This window comes from Dermacentor andersoni, chromosome 1 (assembly GCF_023375885.2).
Source record: "Dermacentor andersoni chromosome 1, qqDerAnde1_hic_scaffold, whole genome shotgun sequence".
Classification (NCBI taxonomy): Eukaryota; Metazoa; Arthropoda; class Arachnida; order Ixodida; family Ixodidae; genus Dermacentor; species Dermacentor andersoni.
Window position 1 is genome coordinate 73,462,121 of NC_092814.1, and position 14,912 is coordinate 73,477,032.

At 44.6% G+C, this 14,912-nt stretch overlaps 1 protein-coding gene across 1 annotated transcript in view; it reads right to left on the minus strand.

Annotated features, from left to right (window-relative positions):
* The window catches only part of tamo (PUB and ZnF_RBZ domain-containing protein tamozhennic), a 35,214-nt gene extending 24,272 nt beyond the window's left edge, over positions 1-10,942 (minus strand). The window contains exons 1-3 of the mRNA XM_050194011.3: positions 10,648-10,942; positions 5,312-5,643; positions 5,057-5,236 (exon numbers count right to left, since the gene is read on the minus strand). Coding sequence (XP_050049968.1) covers positions 5,057-5,236; positions 5,312-5,623 — 492 coding nt within the window. The 5' untranslated portion in view covers positions 5,624-5,643; positions 10,648-10,942. The remainder of the gene's footprint in view (positions 1-5,056; positions 5,237-5,311; positions 5,644-10,647) is intronic.
* Positions 10,943-14,912: the final 3,970 nt, after the last annotated feature.

Below are 14,912 nucleotides of genomic sequence, written 5' to 3' on the forward strand. Positions count from 1 at the left end.
CAGTTCCTAACACAGCAGTGTAGCAAGCAGCAGGAGGAAGCCAGGACGGCACTATATGTCATTGTAAGCTCCGTCTGCTACCTGTGTCGCACAGGCCAAGCTCCGATTGGGTGCACTAAATACGATGGAAATTTACTCGATTTGCTTGATGAAAGGTCAGGGGATGCTCCAGCACTGACGAAATAGATGGAAAAAGGGACAAATGGATAAGCAGTGACGTGTAAAATGAGTTAAGTGAGATCATGATCCACGCAATACAATGGGAAATCATTAGAGGCGAGGTTTGTAGCCCATTCTACCACATAATAACCGAAGCAACAACTGATGTTGATGCTTTGATGGCGAAGAGCAGTTTGCCATCAGTGTACACTGTGCTGACATGACACTCAACGCCCACGAAAACTATATTGGCCTGTACAATATGCCAGATAGCAGGGCTGACACACTGCACATGGCCATCAAAGATATGATTTTGCACCTTGGCCTTGATTTCCACAACGTTCCTGGCCACTGTTTTGATGGTGCAGCTAACATGTCCGGCCGTCTTGTAGCAGTCCAGAAAAACATGAGTGATTCTGAGCTGAGACCTATGTATGTACACTGTAGTAATCATTGCCTAGATCTTGTATTGCAGGAGACTAGCATGAGCTGCGATATCATTGGCAGAGCTTTGAGTACCATAAATGGTCTTTCCAAAGGCATTCTTGAATCAAAAAAGAGCAAAAGTGTTTATTTCTCTATTGTTCTTCCCTCAGTAGAGGATTCATCAGATGAGTCAGAGTCAATGCCAGCTAGCCTTCTGCCACTGTGCCCGACAAGGAGGACAGTCACGGTAAAGTCAATGAAAAGGTTCACTGAGAACTATGCCAGGGTCCAAGAAATACTGAGTGAGATCCTTGAAGGAACAGGCTCGATGGCAGGAACAGGCTCGATGGCAGACAACAGCAAAGCAGTTTTGCAAGGACACCAAACATTCCTGGGAATGTTTGAAACATTGTTGGGAATAAATATCTCCATAGCTCTGTGTGGTCCATTTGAGGGACTAGCAAGGGCTGCCCAACGCTCAACGTTTCGTTCTGCAGGTGTGAAAGAAGCTGCCGAGACTCTGCATGAGGCAATGTTCTGCCTGTTGTCTGAAAATACGCTACAGGAGTTGTGGGACCGCATGAGCGCTGGTTCAACTCTGCTAGGTCTGAAGGAGCCTCGCAGTGGAAAGCCTACAAAGCCAACGAGGAGGTTTGCGATGTGCAGCATGCCTCTCCCACCAGTTCCACTTGATCCCAAAGCAGCATTACACAAAGAATACTTCGAGGCGATCAATCGTATTACGAGACAAATACGGTGGCGCTTTGATTAGCCTGGCATGGAGCAGCTAGTGAAATTAGAATGTACGTTGATAGACACCGCCAGAGGAAGACAATTATCGACTGACGACCTAAATGCGGCATTAGACGTGCACACAGCTGATTTTGACCTAAGCAGTCTCTCGGCGCAGTTCTTACTTTTTCCTTCAAGTTTGTCTAATATTGAGTCTTTATCAATTGAAAGCATTTCGAAGACTCTACAGGCAATATCTGAACAAGTCCATGAGCTGCTAGACGAAGTCACCAGATCATGCAACTTCTTTGTATACCTGCATCAGTAGCTTCGGCAGAACGCTCATTCAGCATAAAGTGCTGAATGAAAACTTATTTGCGGAACCACATAATGCAGAGGAGGCTAACACATCTTCTTTACACATTCACAAGGAAAGTGCCACCACGCTCAACTCAGAAGATGTGATCAAAGAATTTGTCACCAGGACTGCTGAACGAACAGCCACTTCTGGTTTTTGAGGCGATTGGTAAGGTGTGCATCTGTCATGCCTTTGAAATTTGGAGCAGACTGCGTGCACTAAGTATGTGCAGCTATCCGTCTCTCTCCTTTTCTCTCTCTCTGCTAGTTACGTCTACCTTGAATTATCGAACATGAGTCCATAGGCAGGCTGTTTAGAGCTGTATGATGAAGTGGCACTGCCTTGAATAAGCTTGAGCCCGTAAAGAATCATTCTGCTGCAAGCAATGCATACCACAATGTTCCTCGTACAGCTCTTCTCCATCCCACTTCAAGCACCATTTTCGCACACAGAGCAGATCGAAATGCGGGTTGTAAGTGCACTTCAAGCAGAAAATAAAAAGACGGGTAATTTCACTGAGCTTTGAGCGACGACAAGGAGGACTGATAACCCAAAGTTTTTGCTTGTAAACCGATGTATTGCTTCATCATTACTCGTATATATTGCAAATGCTGTAATTAAAACTGCGGAGCATTGATCTTCATACTTCTCGCAATTAAATATGTAAAGCTGCTTATATGTATATCTATTGCACACGTGTATAACATAAAATAATAAGTATGTATTAATTTTTTTAACTCCGTGTATACTGTCCTGATGAAAAGGCTCAGTTTTCATGTGATAATGCATTAAAAGCAGACCTCAAGAGTGAGGGTAAAAAGATGGAAAGAATAAAGGTGCTACTGTTTTGTATGTTTTCTGCTATATACTAATCATGTAGCTATTTTGTTTGCACATGCTTTTAAAGAGAACTTGCAGCATGGATACTTTTGTGAATAAACATGCAAATCTAGATAGTAATAAATGCGATTTACTGAAAATTCAGCTTCGTGTGTCTTTTTCTTGTTTTTGTGTGTGTGTGTACGTGCACATTTTCTAAACTTACCAGAGGAAGTGAGCGTTTATGTAAGATATTATAGAGCAATTAGCTGCAGTAGCCATGTAGGCTAAATGTACTACAGTGCAAACGATGCACAGAAACAAAATATTCCATAAATAATGAGTGTAACTTGTCATGAATGTTATTACAAAGAAAATAAAAAAGCACAATATGTTCTTTTTTTGCTTTATACAACAACAAAATAAAAATAATTTTAAAAATGCTGCCGTTTTCTTCCCTGCACTGTCTGTGTGTCTGCCCAAATACTTCCAGAGTCACTGACTGCATGTGTGTCTCACGCATATAATTTCACTTAATCATGGCTATCTGGAGTAGCATGCCAGGGATGCCATCAGGCGAAACTCTCAAAGATTCATTAAATAATTGTCTCTCTAAGTAAGATGAAAACAAGAAGTGAGCAAATCCATATTGCAGTTCGTACTTCGCAGAAATTAAATTTTATATCTAAAAAAAATTATGTACAGCATTGTCCACTTTTAGTGGATACATGCAAGCATGCGACTGTGCTCCACGGAGTGCCAGATGCAGCCTCCGGGAGAACTACTTGCACAGGTGTATTGAAAGCTGAAGGCCGCGTGTGCTGCGTGTCATCCTTTAGTCTGTGGCATGTAGGAAACCTTGCCTGATGCTGGCACCATAAATTTGCTTGCATCACGGTGCACGGACTACAGTCTTTCATATCAGCCTACGTGAAACACTGAGTGTTTATGGCACGCGGCGTAAGAAACTGCTTGAAGTGGTAAGTGACAGCAGCCCAATAATGACAATTTTAATGCGAAAGCATTATATGCCCCATTATGCAAAAATTCATGGGCATAGTCGGTACCAAAAATGCCTGATGGCGCAGAGAGTAAAAACACGTCAAAGAATGCTTGGATTGACGTCAAATTTCTCAGGGAGGTTCCTGTAAACAAAGTAAATTAATGCCTTTGAAAAGAAAATTTGGTAAATTACCGTCCGGATGGGGATCGAACTCGGGCCTCCGGGAAGCAAAACAAGCATGCTTGCCCAACGCCACGGTGGCTCTACGGTTCTGGTTGACTAGAGGTGTGCCTAGTGCATGTGTCATTGCACACATCACGTCACAGCCATCTGGGTGACTAAACATGTGGCCTAGTGCATGCGTCGTTGAGCATGTGACAGCGCAGCCAATGGGGATGAGGTGGCGCCCCATCATCATTGTATAAAATGAGTGTATAAAATAAAAAGCATTAATGTCCAATTGAACACCGCTGAGCGATCCTTCAAGTTATGAACTCCTTGCGAGCAAGCGAGCGTGTTGAGACGCTTGGCGCATTTTGATTTGGCCTTACCGAAGCGCAGTTAGAATGCAGGCGAGAGCTTGCGCAGACAAGGAACGCACAGAAAAAAACGTTTTACCAAAGGGACTATATCCTATAATGCTTTCACATTACCACACATAAGCAGTCTCTGCCGAATTTTTTTATAGTGTTGTTATTTGGTTCAACATTCCACAATATGCCATAGGCACAATGAGTGCGCCTATGTGCTATCCGCCTCAATTTACCTAATAAAGTTGGAAAAAAAAACATATTAGCATAGCGTATTGGAATCAGTGTTGCCATGTATTCGACTAGCCAGTGGCATATGTAGTTTTTGTTAACGTACAGTTGTGTTGTCACATTAGGTCATTTTGCCGCTGAACACAATTTAACCATCCGGGCATTAGGATGGTGCCTTTGCATTGTCACACAACAAATAAATGCACGTTTACTGTTTTCGACTACACAATACAGAGATTGGCTGAGTCCTACGGCCAGCAAGGACAGCCGCAGAGGCTGGACATAGAAGGAAAAGAAGCTACACGACAGACTGTACGAAAAGTTCATGCTGTACTATGTGCCTCAGCTCCTCCGTCATGCGAAGTATGATAAACTCATAAAATATGTCAAAAGTCCTCTCATGAATGCACCACACATAACGATAGTATAATGAAAATAGGTCCTTTAGACTTTTGAGCAGCTTATCCTGGGACGCATTATAGCACCCTGCACTTTATGTACCGTGACGTAAAAGACCTGCCTTCAGGCATGCTGAACCATAATGTAAGCTAATTTACAGTACTTACAGTAATTTACATCAGGCGAGGTTTCATGCATGCTGGAACAATAGCAGACGGCACACCGTAGGTGTCACCTTTATCTCTCAATGCGTCTGTGCCACTAATTCTCCTGGCGGCTGCATCTGGTGCTCCGGGAAGCACGGCTATGCGTGCGTTTCCCTCAAGAGTGCAGGACCGTGTACATTTTCATGTTACAGCAAGTACCAGATGCTAAGATGATATAGCAAGCCATACTCACCCTACATTCAGCTGCTGCTATGAGGCAATCTAGTGCCACATCACCCAAAGTGGCGGTGTCAACAGCATCAGCCAGGTATAGTACACTGCCTTCTCTCTTCTCATATCCCATAAGTTGAAGCACTGTTTCTGCATTCTTGAGGTACCGCTCCACTGTGTGCTTGTAATAACCACTGTAAAGCTGCAGATAAAAGGCACTTATTGCCGAGAGTGCTAATAAAGACATTATTTAGAAGCCACCTGATTACAGACATACCTTAATTTGGAGTAGCTCTGTTCGCCATGGCTGGAGTATTAAGTTGGTTGCATACTCTTCAAGAGCAGCAAAGGCAGTGGCAGCTTGAAGAGGCTCAAAAGAGGCTCCATCCTCAAGTGCTCGACGCAGCACAGCTTCAACAGGTTTGCAGACAAACTTATTTGCATGTGGAAGCTTACAGACTAGTCGCCAGGCAGCATCTTCAAGGCTCTGGCGCTTCTCCTCCTGGCGCGAGCCCTCCTCTTGAAGCAGGCATTCTCGCTGATACTTGGATAAGACACTGCGCACCATGTCTGGGGCTGAGCGCCACATCTTCAATTGTTGACACGTGCCTAAGGTAACAGAAAGGGGTTGGTCACAATTTCTACAGGTGCAGTCACAATACAAAAATATGCTGAAGTGCAATTACTCTTCTTTACTTTGCTCCAATCTTTCATCCTGTTTAAATAATACCACATGAAGCCATAAAGGTTACATCTTGAATATATGAATGTTATTACAGACGCAGCAGCAGCACTGTGGTTGCCACATCGACTGCATGGTAGCAGTGCCAAAACATGTCAGTGATGCGCTGCAGTTAGACAAGCATTCAATTAGAGACGTCGTTATTTTGCAAAGCATGGAGCCAAGCTGTAAGTATACTTATTGTAATTATACAGGAAGCAGGGCTTTTGTCATCATGCAACTGAATTCTCTTCTAAAGGTGCCGAGACATAAACAAACACAAGGCACATTTATTATACAAAATAAGTGACAAACACAAAAGCCTATGCGGGTAGATATACCGCTGACATCACCTACAGAAGGAACTAAGAGCACAGCACATACATTGCTAACAGTTAACAGAGTAAAAGCCATCTTTCGTATCCACAATAAGTAAAGGTAAGGACTAAAATTAAAGCAACAAGTGTCCCTTTAACAATAAGGCAAAGCAAACTGACTACAAGAGTGGCATTGTTATACGTAGGAAAATGCACATAACATAAAACAAATAAACTATGAGAACTCAAACAGGAAGTGAAATTTTGTAAATAATTTGCTGAATTATGAAATTGCAAGAGCTGTAATAAAGGTTTGCAATGGGTAGCATCAGCTAATGAAATGCAAGCGATATGATCGATGAGGCAGCTTGAACCTGCAGCGTAATCACTGGCTTGACTGACAGTGGTCAGCCAAGGCTGACTGACTACGGTGATGCCCACTATGGTAATCAAGGTGGCAAACAATATGTCATAGCTTTTAACTGGCATATTCAAACGAACATTAACGAGAAACAATATATCAGCTTAGACTGGCAAGGTATTCTTTTTAAGCTCCATTCAGATTTCTTTGGCTAACAAAAAAAAAAGAAGAAGAAGAAGAAGAAGAAGAAGAAAAACACTACAAGCAGCTAAAATTAAGGATGAACTCCCCCTTTTTAATTTTGTGCTCAAACTGGTACTGATGATGATGGTTCAATCCAATTGATTTCACTGCACAATTTGGCCATTTTCAAGCAGGAACGGTTCACAGAAGCTGCCAGCCTCAGTCTTTACATACTTTAGAATGCAATAGGTAATCCTTCGTAATTGTTACACCCTTAAGTAAGCTGGAGCAGATGCTGCCACAATCTATAATGTCATGGGGGAGTCGGTGTAGGCATCTCAAGGCGGCATTGTTATCTGTCTTTTGTTCTTTGTCACCTAAAGAGCTTCTACTGACTGAAGAACTGAATTATGCGATATTCCAGGAGTGTGACCTTCCAATCTAACTCTGCTCTTTAGTGTCCCTTTAAATATAATATGTGCTTTACCGTGCAAGCCTTATTGAGGACCTGCTAGGACAAACACATGGCAATGATTGCGTTTGGCTCAAGTAAAGGCACTGCAGGTAATATGGGTGCGATAGGCAACTGTATAGTGCTACAGTGAATGGGCTCACATCACAATAACACGACGAGAGAAAGAGCTGCTACATGGGAGCAGAAATCAAGATATAACTACATTGAAATGCTCAAAATGCAGGTGGGCTCAGACATTGTTGAAGAACAACTGTATAAGCCTGCTGCATGTGACAGTAGAACAGACCAATGTCAAAGCACAAAGGCAATGCAGGGCCAGCATAATGTAAATCTATTCCAATGTGTTTTTATTCTAAATCAGCCATTAGCCCTCCATGATGGGTGAGAATGGTTCGAGTCGTGCCCATATGGGCAGGTGCCACGCCCAAATGGGCAGAGCCTGAGTCAATTTGATCTATATCGAAGGGCTAATGGCCGATTTGGAATAAAAACAGATTGTAATAGTTTTACGTTATACCAGCTCTGATCACTACATGCAGTACAATCCACACGAGAGGTATCTGTTAAAAGACATTTGTTGAGCACCATTGCCCGAATTACAGTAGCCTTCACAGACATGAAGTACAAAGAACTCCTTGATGCAAGTGTACTGCCATCATCACATTTATTTTGCCTGTTCGGTGTGACATTGAACATACACATACAGTGCAAGCAGATGGAGGCTGTGTCCTGTCTCGTCCCAGCATCAGTCTGCTTGTGCTGCATGAGTGAGCATGATGTCACACGGGGGTGCTACCTATCCAGGACAAAGCTGTCCAGGAAATGAGTACAAAGTATATTTGCTCAAGCCTGGTGCCAGCATGTTTCATACCGGATAAGAATGGAGTATGCAATGAGACAGAACAGATTAACAATTTACAGCACAAAAAAACACAGACAAAAGAGAAATATATATATATATATATATAGGGGATGACAGGAGTGCTCTTTCAACTGAAGGTTTATTGAAAACATGCCAATTGAATATACAAGGCCACACAAAAAAATAATAATAATGAGACTTTCGTAAGTGGGATGACAAAACCAGTGGTCACATGGATAAGATGCAGTGAAGATTTATCTAGAAAAGCTCCTGCTTAGTTAGATCAATAGACGGCTGGCTCACACAAGACTGCACATGCTTTTCAATATTAGCTTTGGCAATTTCTGGGTGTGCAGAGAAAAGCTTTTTTGCCTGCCATGAGCAATGTTTTAATGTAGCAGTAGTAGTACATATTGCATTATAAAAGCTGTTAACCCGAAAATAAAATCAATGAAAAGGTTAATTTTACACCGTACTGCGGCTATCAATTGACGAAATGAATTCTGCATATGACTTGCATGGTGGCAGAAGATTCATTGAGAGGAAAGCCTTGCATTCACCAGACTGCAGCATGTGACCTCAATAAGATCATTCTTTGTACCACATTTTCCGAACTATAAGTCTCATTTTTTCCCCAAATACTTTGTCGGTGAGTGCTATATATGCATAGAACTATGCATGCTGGCACGACCAATATGAGCATCTTTTTTTCCACAAGCACACCATGCTAAAGAAGCAATTCCAGTGATGTGCCTACGTCTCATATAAGTTATCATATAAGCTATTCAGCGGCGGAAATCACTGACCCAGCGATGCTGCCGGCTGAAGTAGTTGAACATTTTGACTACATCGAAGGAAAAAGCATTTGCTAGGTTAGAGTGAAGCATAATAAATGCTGCTTTTCTATGCCTAAGAGGAGTATTGGTTGAAGCTCTTTTACTGCTAGAAATTGCGGCTTGTAAAAATTTTGTTTATGGAAATTTAAAGCCCTGAAATTGGTAAGTACGGCACTTCACAAAGTATACAAGCGTGCATAATTGCATTTTTACCACGCTGACTGAGATAAAAGAGGTGCGTCTTATATGCTGGTGCAACATACATAACAATTTTTTCTTTGAAACTAGCGAAAAGTGGGGGGTACGACTTCTACAAAGGTGAGACTCGTAGTCCAGAAAACATGGTAGCTTTGAAGCTTCTGAAAGGTGGTGGTACCATTTTCTGTTGCTGCACCAGGATGAATTTTTCTCCAAAGGCAAAGTTTTCTTTCCAGCACCTGTATGGGTTTCTTTGTATCTTTATGCTACAGTCTGGTTATTATAAAAGTATTGATTAATTTATAAGAAATCCTAGAAAAAAATTGGTGCATAGAGTAGTACCCATATCATGTGTTACTACAGTGTAGCGGTCACCAGTTCAACCTTTTCAACGCATCATAAAGGTGGAGGAATGAAAAGTAAAAACAGTTTAAAAAGCTACACATTCAGGCATCTGTACCCGTGTGTGCAGAAAATGGATAGATCCCTCTGGTTTCTATTCAGTTTTGCCTCAGTAGGAAAACTAGTGTAGACACTTTTTTTACACGTATGTTATTCAGTCACAGAATCACACAATATAAAGCAAGTATTGACAATTGTGCTGTCGGATGATGCATTATTGCTGTTAAAAACTGGGAGGGGGTCTAATAAGCAAACTTGGAAGGCTAAAGAAAAGACCAAATGGAAACTACATTATTGAACAAAGCACTCTCTCTCTCTCTTTTTTAAACACAGGCATAATAAGCCAATGAGATAATCGCTTTATGGACGAACTGAGTCAGTTTAATAATGAGTCAAAGCATAAGCACTCTAATGGGCATGCTTGCTTACATACGTAAGCGGGTAGAAATGGCTGAATAACAATGCCAATTAAAAAAAAAATCGTGTCTCCTATGAGAAATAAACAAAGGTGACAGCAGCTGCCGAATGCCAAAAAAAGCAGTAATCGAGTGCACACCACTACCACCACCTTTAACAGTGTATAGCGGAAGGTAAACAAGCGACAACGCACCGAGCTACTGGCGCTCGATACCATAAAGACATTTTTTTTCTTCGTGTCGTATCTGTCAGTGCACCCTTCCGATAACCACGAGCATACGCAATCGAGATAGCAGGTTGCGCGCTACCGATTGGTTGCTGCACTCATCAGATTGGTACACTTAAGACAGCTACCACAGTATCATAAACTCGGCTGGTGCAGTGGGTGAGGACAACCTGGAGCTGCATTTCGCAACAATTTCGTGCCTTTGATTCAACTCTTATCACAAGTCGCGCCGGTTGGTCGATCCCGGAGCTAGCAGCGGCGTGCAAGCTCATAACGAAGGCCGAAAACAGCAGAAAAAGAATGCTTAAAACGAAATACGGCGCCTGGTTGTCGTTCATAAACACTGCAGCTAACGGCGGAGCAAAAAACGGTGTCATTGCATTCATGTCTCGGGTTCAGAACCACAACCGACTTTTACATTTTGTGGAAACTAGGACAGGCAAATCGAAAGAAATACGTAGCTGCTATGTATAACACCAAAAGCCACAAGAACGAGTGAGGATGAGAAGTGTGTGGGCAAGAATAGATCAAAACAGCCACAGGTCTCAGAAAAGAATTCCAACTGGATTATCCAAGCACAGCGTGACGAGAAAGCGTTTCGTAAACCGTACTTACTATGTTAAAACCAAATTGGGTTCACACGGCCACATCTGTCGCAATCACAGCGAAGGACAAGCTCATTTGAACAGCTTTTCGTTTTGTCGGTCATGCGACTCCAAATCATAGCTCTATTCGCCAACTATTTTCTACGAAGCACAACTTTTATGCTGCAGCAAGTATAAAGTACAGCTAGAACATTGGTTCATCATGCTGCTTACTATGCTTGCAACAAGGCAGTACAAGCACAGAAACGAAAGTCAGTCTTAACCAACCGCAAAGCCGTCGGTAGGGGCACAACCTCCTATAGGACTACTGTGCCTGCCGGAGACCGCAGAACTGCCGTCGTCTATGGAGGCGCCACTTACGTAGGATTAGAATCTTTCAGCACATTGAGGGTAGTGATAACCCTCACATGGCTCTATGCGACCATGGTAGGGTGTTGCCGCCGAGTAGCGGCAGCAGACAACAAAAGTTGTTTGCACTCTTCTCATAATAATGGTTTCGAACGGCGTTTGCGGGGATAGTGTACCGAGTGTACTACATGGTGTACTAGAATACGGTTGGGTGGGGCAAGTGGCTGGGGGGGGGGGGGGGGGGCGCATGTTTTGCAGTGAGGCGCGCGACGACGAAAGATACTGTGTTTAGAAAAAGTTTATTTCGACAAGAGACGATACGAACACTGAGTCACAATCACGGCACAATTGCACCAGGACGATAACATATACAAGAAACGAAGGATTGTATAGTTCTCAAGTTAGTGTCCGAGTCCTCACTCACTAACATATAACAACATAGACCCACCGAAAAACACAGTTACACATGAACTAATTGTAACATGTATAAAATGATGTTCCATATATGCAGTGTACACAATGGTTATGTACAATGCTGATATGACAGAGACACTTGTACATAATTTTGAAGTGATGCTGTGAGATGTGTATATACAAAAATGATCATGTATAAGAGAGCACGCACACACAGAAGTTACAGGCACCTACATTCTGTGCACATTCAATGAACACTTCTGACATTGGCCTGGCTACAAGAACCAGGCTGGTCGAAAATTAAGCCGTACGCGTCCATCAGCAACCGACAGAACACGACATGACCACTGTCGAAGGAACTCTTCTTCCCCAAGGAAGAACAACTCCTCTGACAGAAACGACGACGCTGTTCGATGTTGCCCGTCACACCGTGGCCGGCATGCTGCGAGCACGACACGTAAAGCCCATTGAGGGGCTTTAACGACACCCGGACCCCTGCGTCGCCAGTGGCAACCCGCCGAAGCTGCTGCCACGCACGGGCCTTCACCGACGAGACCGGGCGCTGCTGCTTCGTCTCCGCATCGGCTGCTACCGCACCGCAGCAAGGACGCACCGCCTTCAAGGTACGGGAAGCCCTTTTTGCCTCAAGTGCGCCGATGTGGAGGACTTGGATCACGTACTCTTGCGGTGCCCCGCGTACTCGGCCCATCGTGACGCGCTCACGAACGCATACCGCCGCCTCGGCCTGCCGTGCGACAGCACCGAGGCGCTTCTCTTCCCGTCGGCTCACTCCTCGGTGATCGGGCGCGCCTTCACGGCGCTGCTCGAATACTTGGACGGCGCCGACCTGTACGAGCGGCTGTAGCCGCCGCGCCTTCCTTGACGTGCCTTACCGCTCGGCTCTCTCTCTACACATTCTTTTCTCCTCTACTCTTTTTTATCCTTTCCCTTCACCCGTACAGCGCTGTGGAGGTGCCCTCGCACGAGAGGCAGTAACAACGCTGTACTTAGGTCTTCATTTTCTCTTTTAAAAACCACTCACACTGACAGAAACGACACTAGTTCAGAATAAAGCCCCTCCATACACGGTGGCGCTTGTATGGAGGGGCTTTAGTTCAGAATAGAGTTTCCCCAGAAGTGGAAACAGAGCGCGGCGACGATGCCCCGCGGCAACTGCCTCGCACCTGTTACGCCATAGACAAAAGGCCCCCGCAGCAATTAAAAGTCGCGCAAAGCGGCCGCGTGAGCAGCGACCAGATGTAACAAAGCGGTTAACTCAAAGGCCACGGAAACCAGTATGCACGGCCTTCCAAAACACCCTGGCAACGACGCATTGCAGCAGCACATGTTTATCGGATTCCTGAAGGGAGCAATTGGGACACAGCGAAGATGGGGCTACACCCCACCGCTCTAGCCTGTCACGAGTTGGAAGCACTTGCCATCGTAGACGCCACATGAAGTCGCTTAGGTGGAGGCAGAAATGACGCCGTTATTGCATCCCACGGCACATTATTGGAACGTGCGCGGCGCGTTGGGGGAACTAGAGGAAGCAGTAAGGCTGACATTGTATCCACCACACGGTTTTCAAGAACGTTTACATCAGGACATATCTGTTGTATGTGGCGATAATATGTCACGGCCGTAGAGTAAAATGCAGGTGCGTTTAACACTTGTGGTCCAAGATTTAAGTGCACGCCCGGTAACATGTAACGAATTTTCGTGCCAAGGAAATAGCAAGCGAGTTCACGCGCAGGACACTGATCACGCTTTAGCAGACGGAGCAGAAATCGCAGAGCAAGCAGCCGGCAGCGAACAGACACGGATGGGAACGCGAACCCACCGCGAGAGCGTGGTTGCTTAAGCGCCCCGCGACAGACCAGCCCGACCAGAAGGAGAAACCAAGAAGGGACTGCAAGGACTTAGTAACTCGTAATGGCGGCTGTACAACGTGACAAACGTACCACACTCATCCGCAAAATACAGACTGTGCTAAGTACCTTCTTTCTTATAGGGGCAAATCATACCCTTGAATATCTTGAATATTTCGTCTTACATCTTCAAGAATTGAGAGCCACACAGAGTCTGATATGCCATCATAGGTGTAATCAAGGCCTAAAATACGAATAGAGTCGCTCTTTTGAAGACGGAAAAGGGGACTTAGGCGTGTCTGTGGTGAACCAATGAACAAATAACGACATTTTGAAAAATTTAGCGCAGCACCTGGAATATTTCCGTACTCAGTGAAAATTCAAAGGCTGAGGGATATCTTCATCCCTCAGATACAGTGTGATGTCATCGGCGAAGGATGTCACCTTCACAACGCCGCTACGAGGCAGTGGGAGACCGCACAGGTAAGGGTCTCTCAGTAATGTGCGCAGAAATGGCTCAAGGCTGAGCACAAAGAGTACTGCAAGGGATAGAGGGCACCCTTGACGAAGACCACGAGTAACGGGAAATGGTGCACGTTCCCGACCATCAAGGAACAATGTACTTCGGATATTTGAATAGGCAGTCTTAATAAGTTCAAAAAATTTTGACGAAAGGCCGAACGAGGTCAGTATATTAAATATGCAGCTATGTTCAAGGTGATCGAATGCCTTTTCTTGATCTAGTGAAACTAAAAGACCACGTGCTGACATGGTCAGCGCGTATGTCATTATGTCACGCGTAACGAACGAGAGACTGTATCTCTCTGCCAGGGACTGAGCATGCCTGATGGTGTCCTATTAAGGAAGGCATCAGGCTTCCCAAGCGTTGGGTGAGAACAGCTGTGAAGGTATTGTAGTCAACGTTGAGAAGCGTGATTGGCCTCCATTCCTCTGGACGAACTGATGATGGATCGGGCTTAAGTATCAGCACAATACGACCGTCGCGAAAGCTAGACGGGAATTCAAAGTTCTCAAAGGAGCGGCTGATAACAGACACGAAAGTGGCACCAATATCTTCCCAGGATGTTAGATGAACGGCAGCAGAACTGATAGTTGGGCGAGTTCGTAGTGCTCGTGTGTCCCCCTTCACTGTGTCCTTGTCAATTGTGCGCGCAAAAAATTTTACTATGAATGTTAGATGACCCTCTACGGGTAACCCGTCCGGCCCTGGGGCCGAGCCACGCTTCATGGAAGATAATGCTGATTTCACTTCGTCAGCCGACGGTCATGCACAAAGACGTTCAGCGACTTCAGGTGGAACCTGAGGCCGCTCACTAAGCATTTCGACGTTACCATGGTCCATTCGTATATTCCTACGCGCCATGTTTTCAAAATGCGATACAAAGAGCCAATAATCACGTGCGGGAGCGACATAACAGGAAGTGCTCTTGGGGCCACAGAAACGAGTACATTCGGCTGTCTAAAAAGAGAGTTTCTTGCAAATCGCAGAACTTCAGGGTGTGCACAGCTGACAAAAACGACGCAGCGATGAGGCGTTGGAAACGCCTCCGTAGCTCCCGCTGCCGTAACCGCATCAGCAGAGTCAGTTGATTGACCCGAAGGGCCATACGAAGCTTCATGGCAG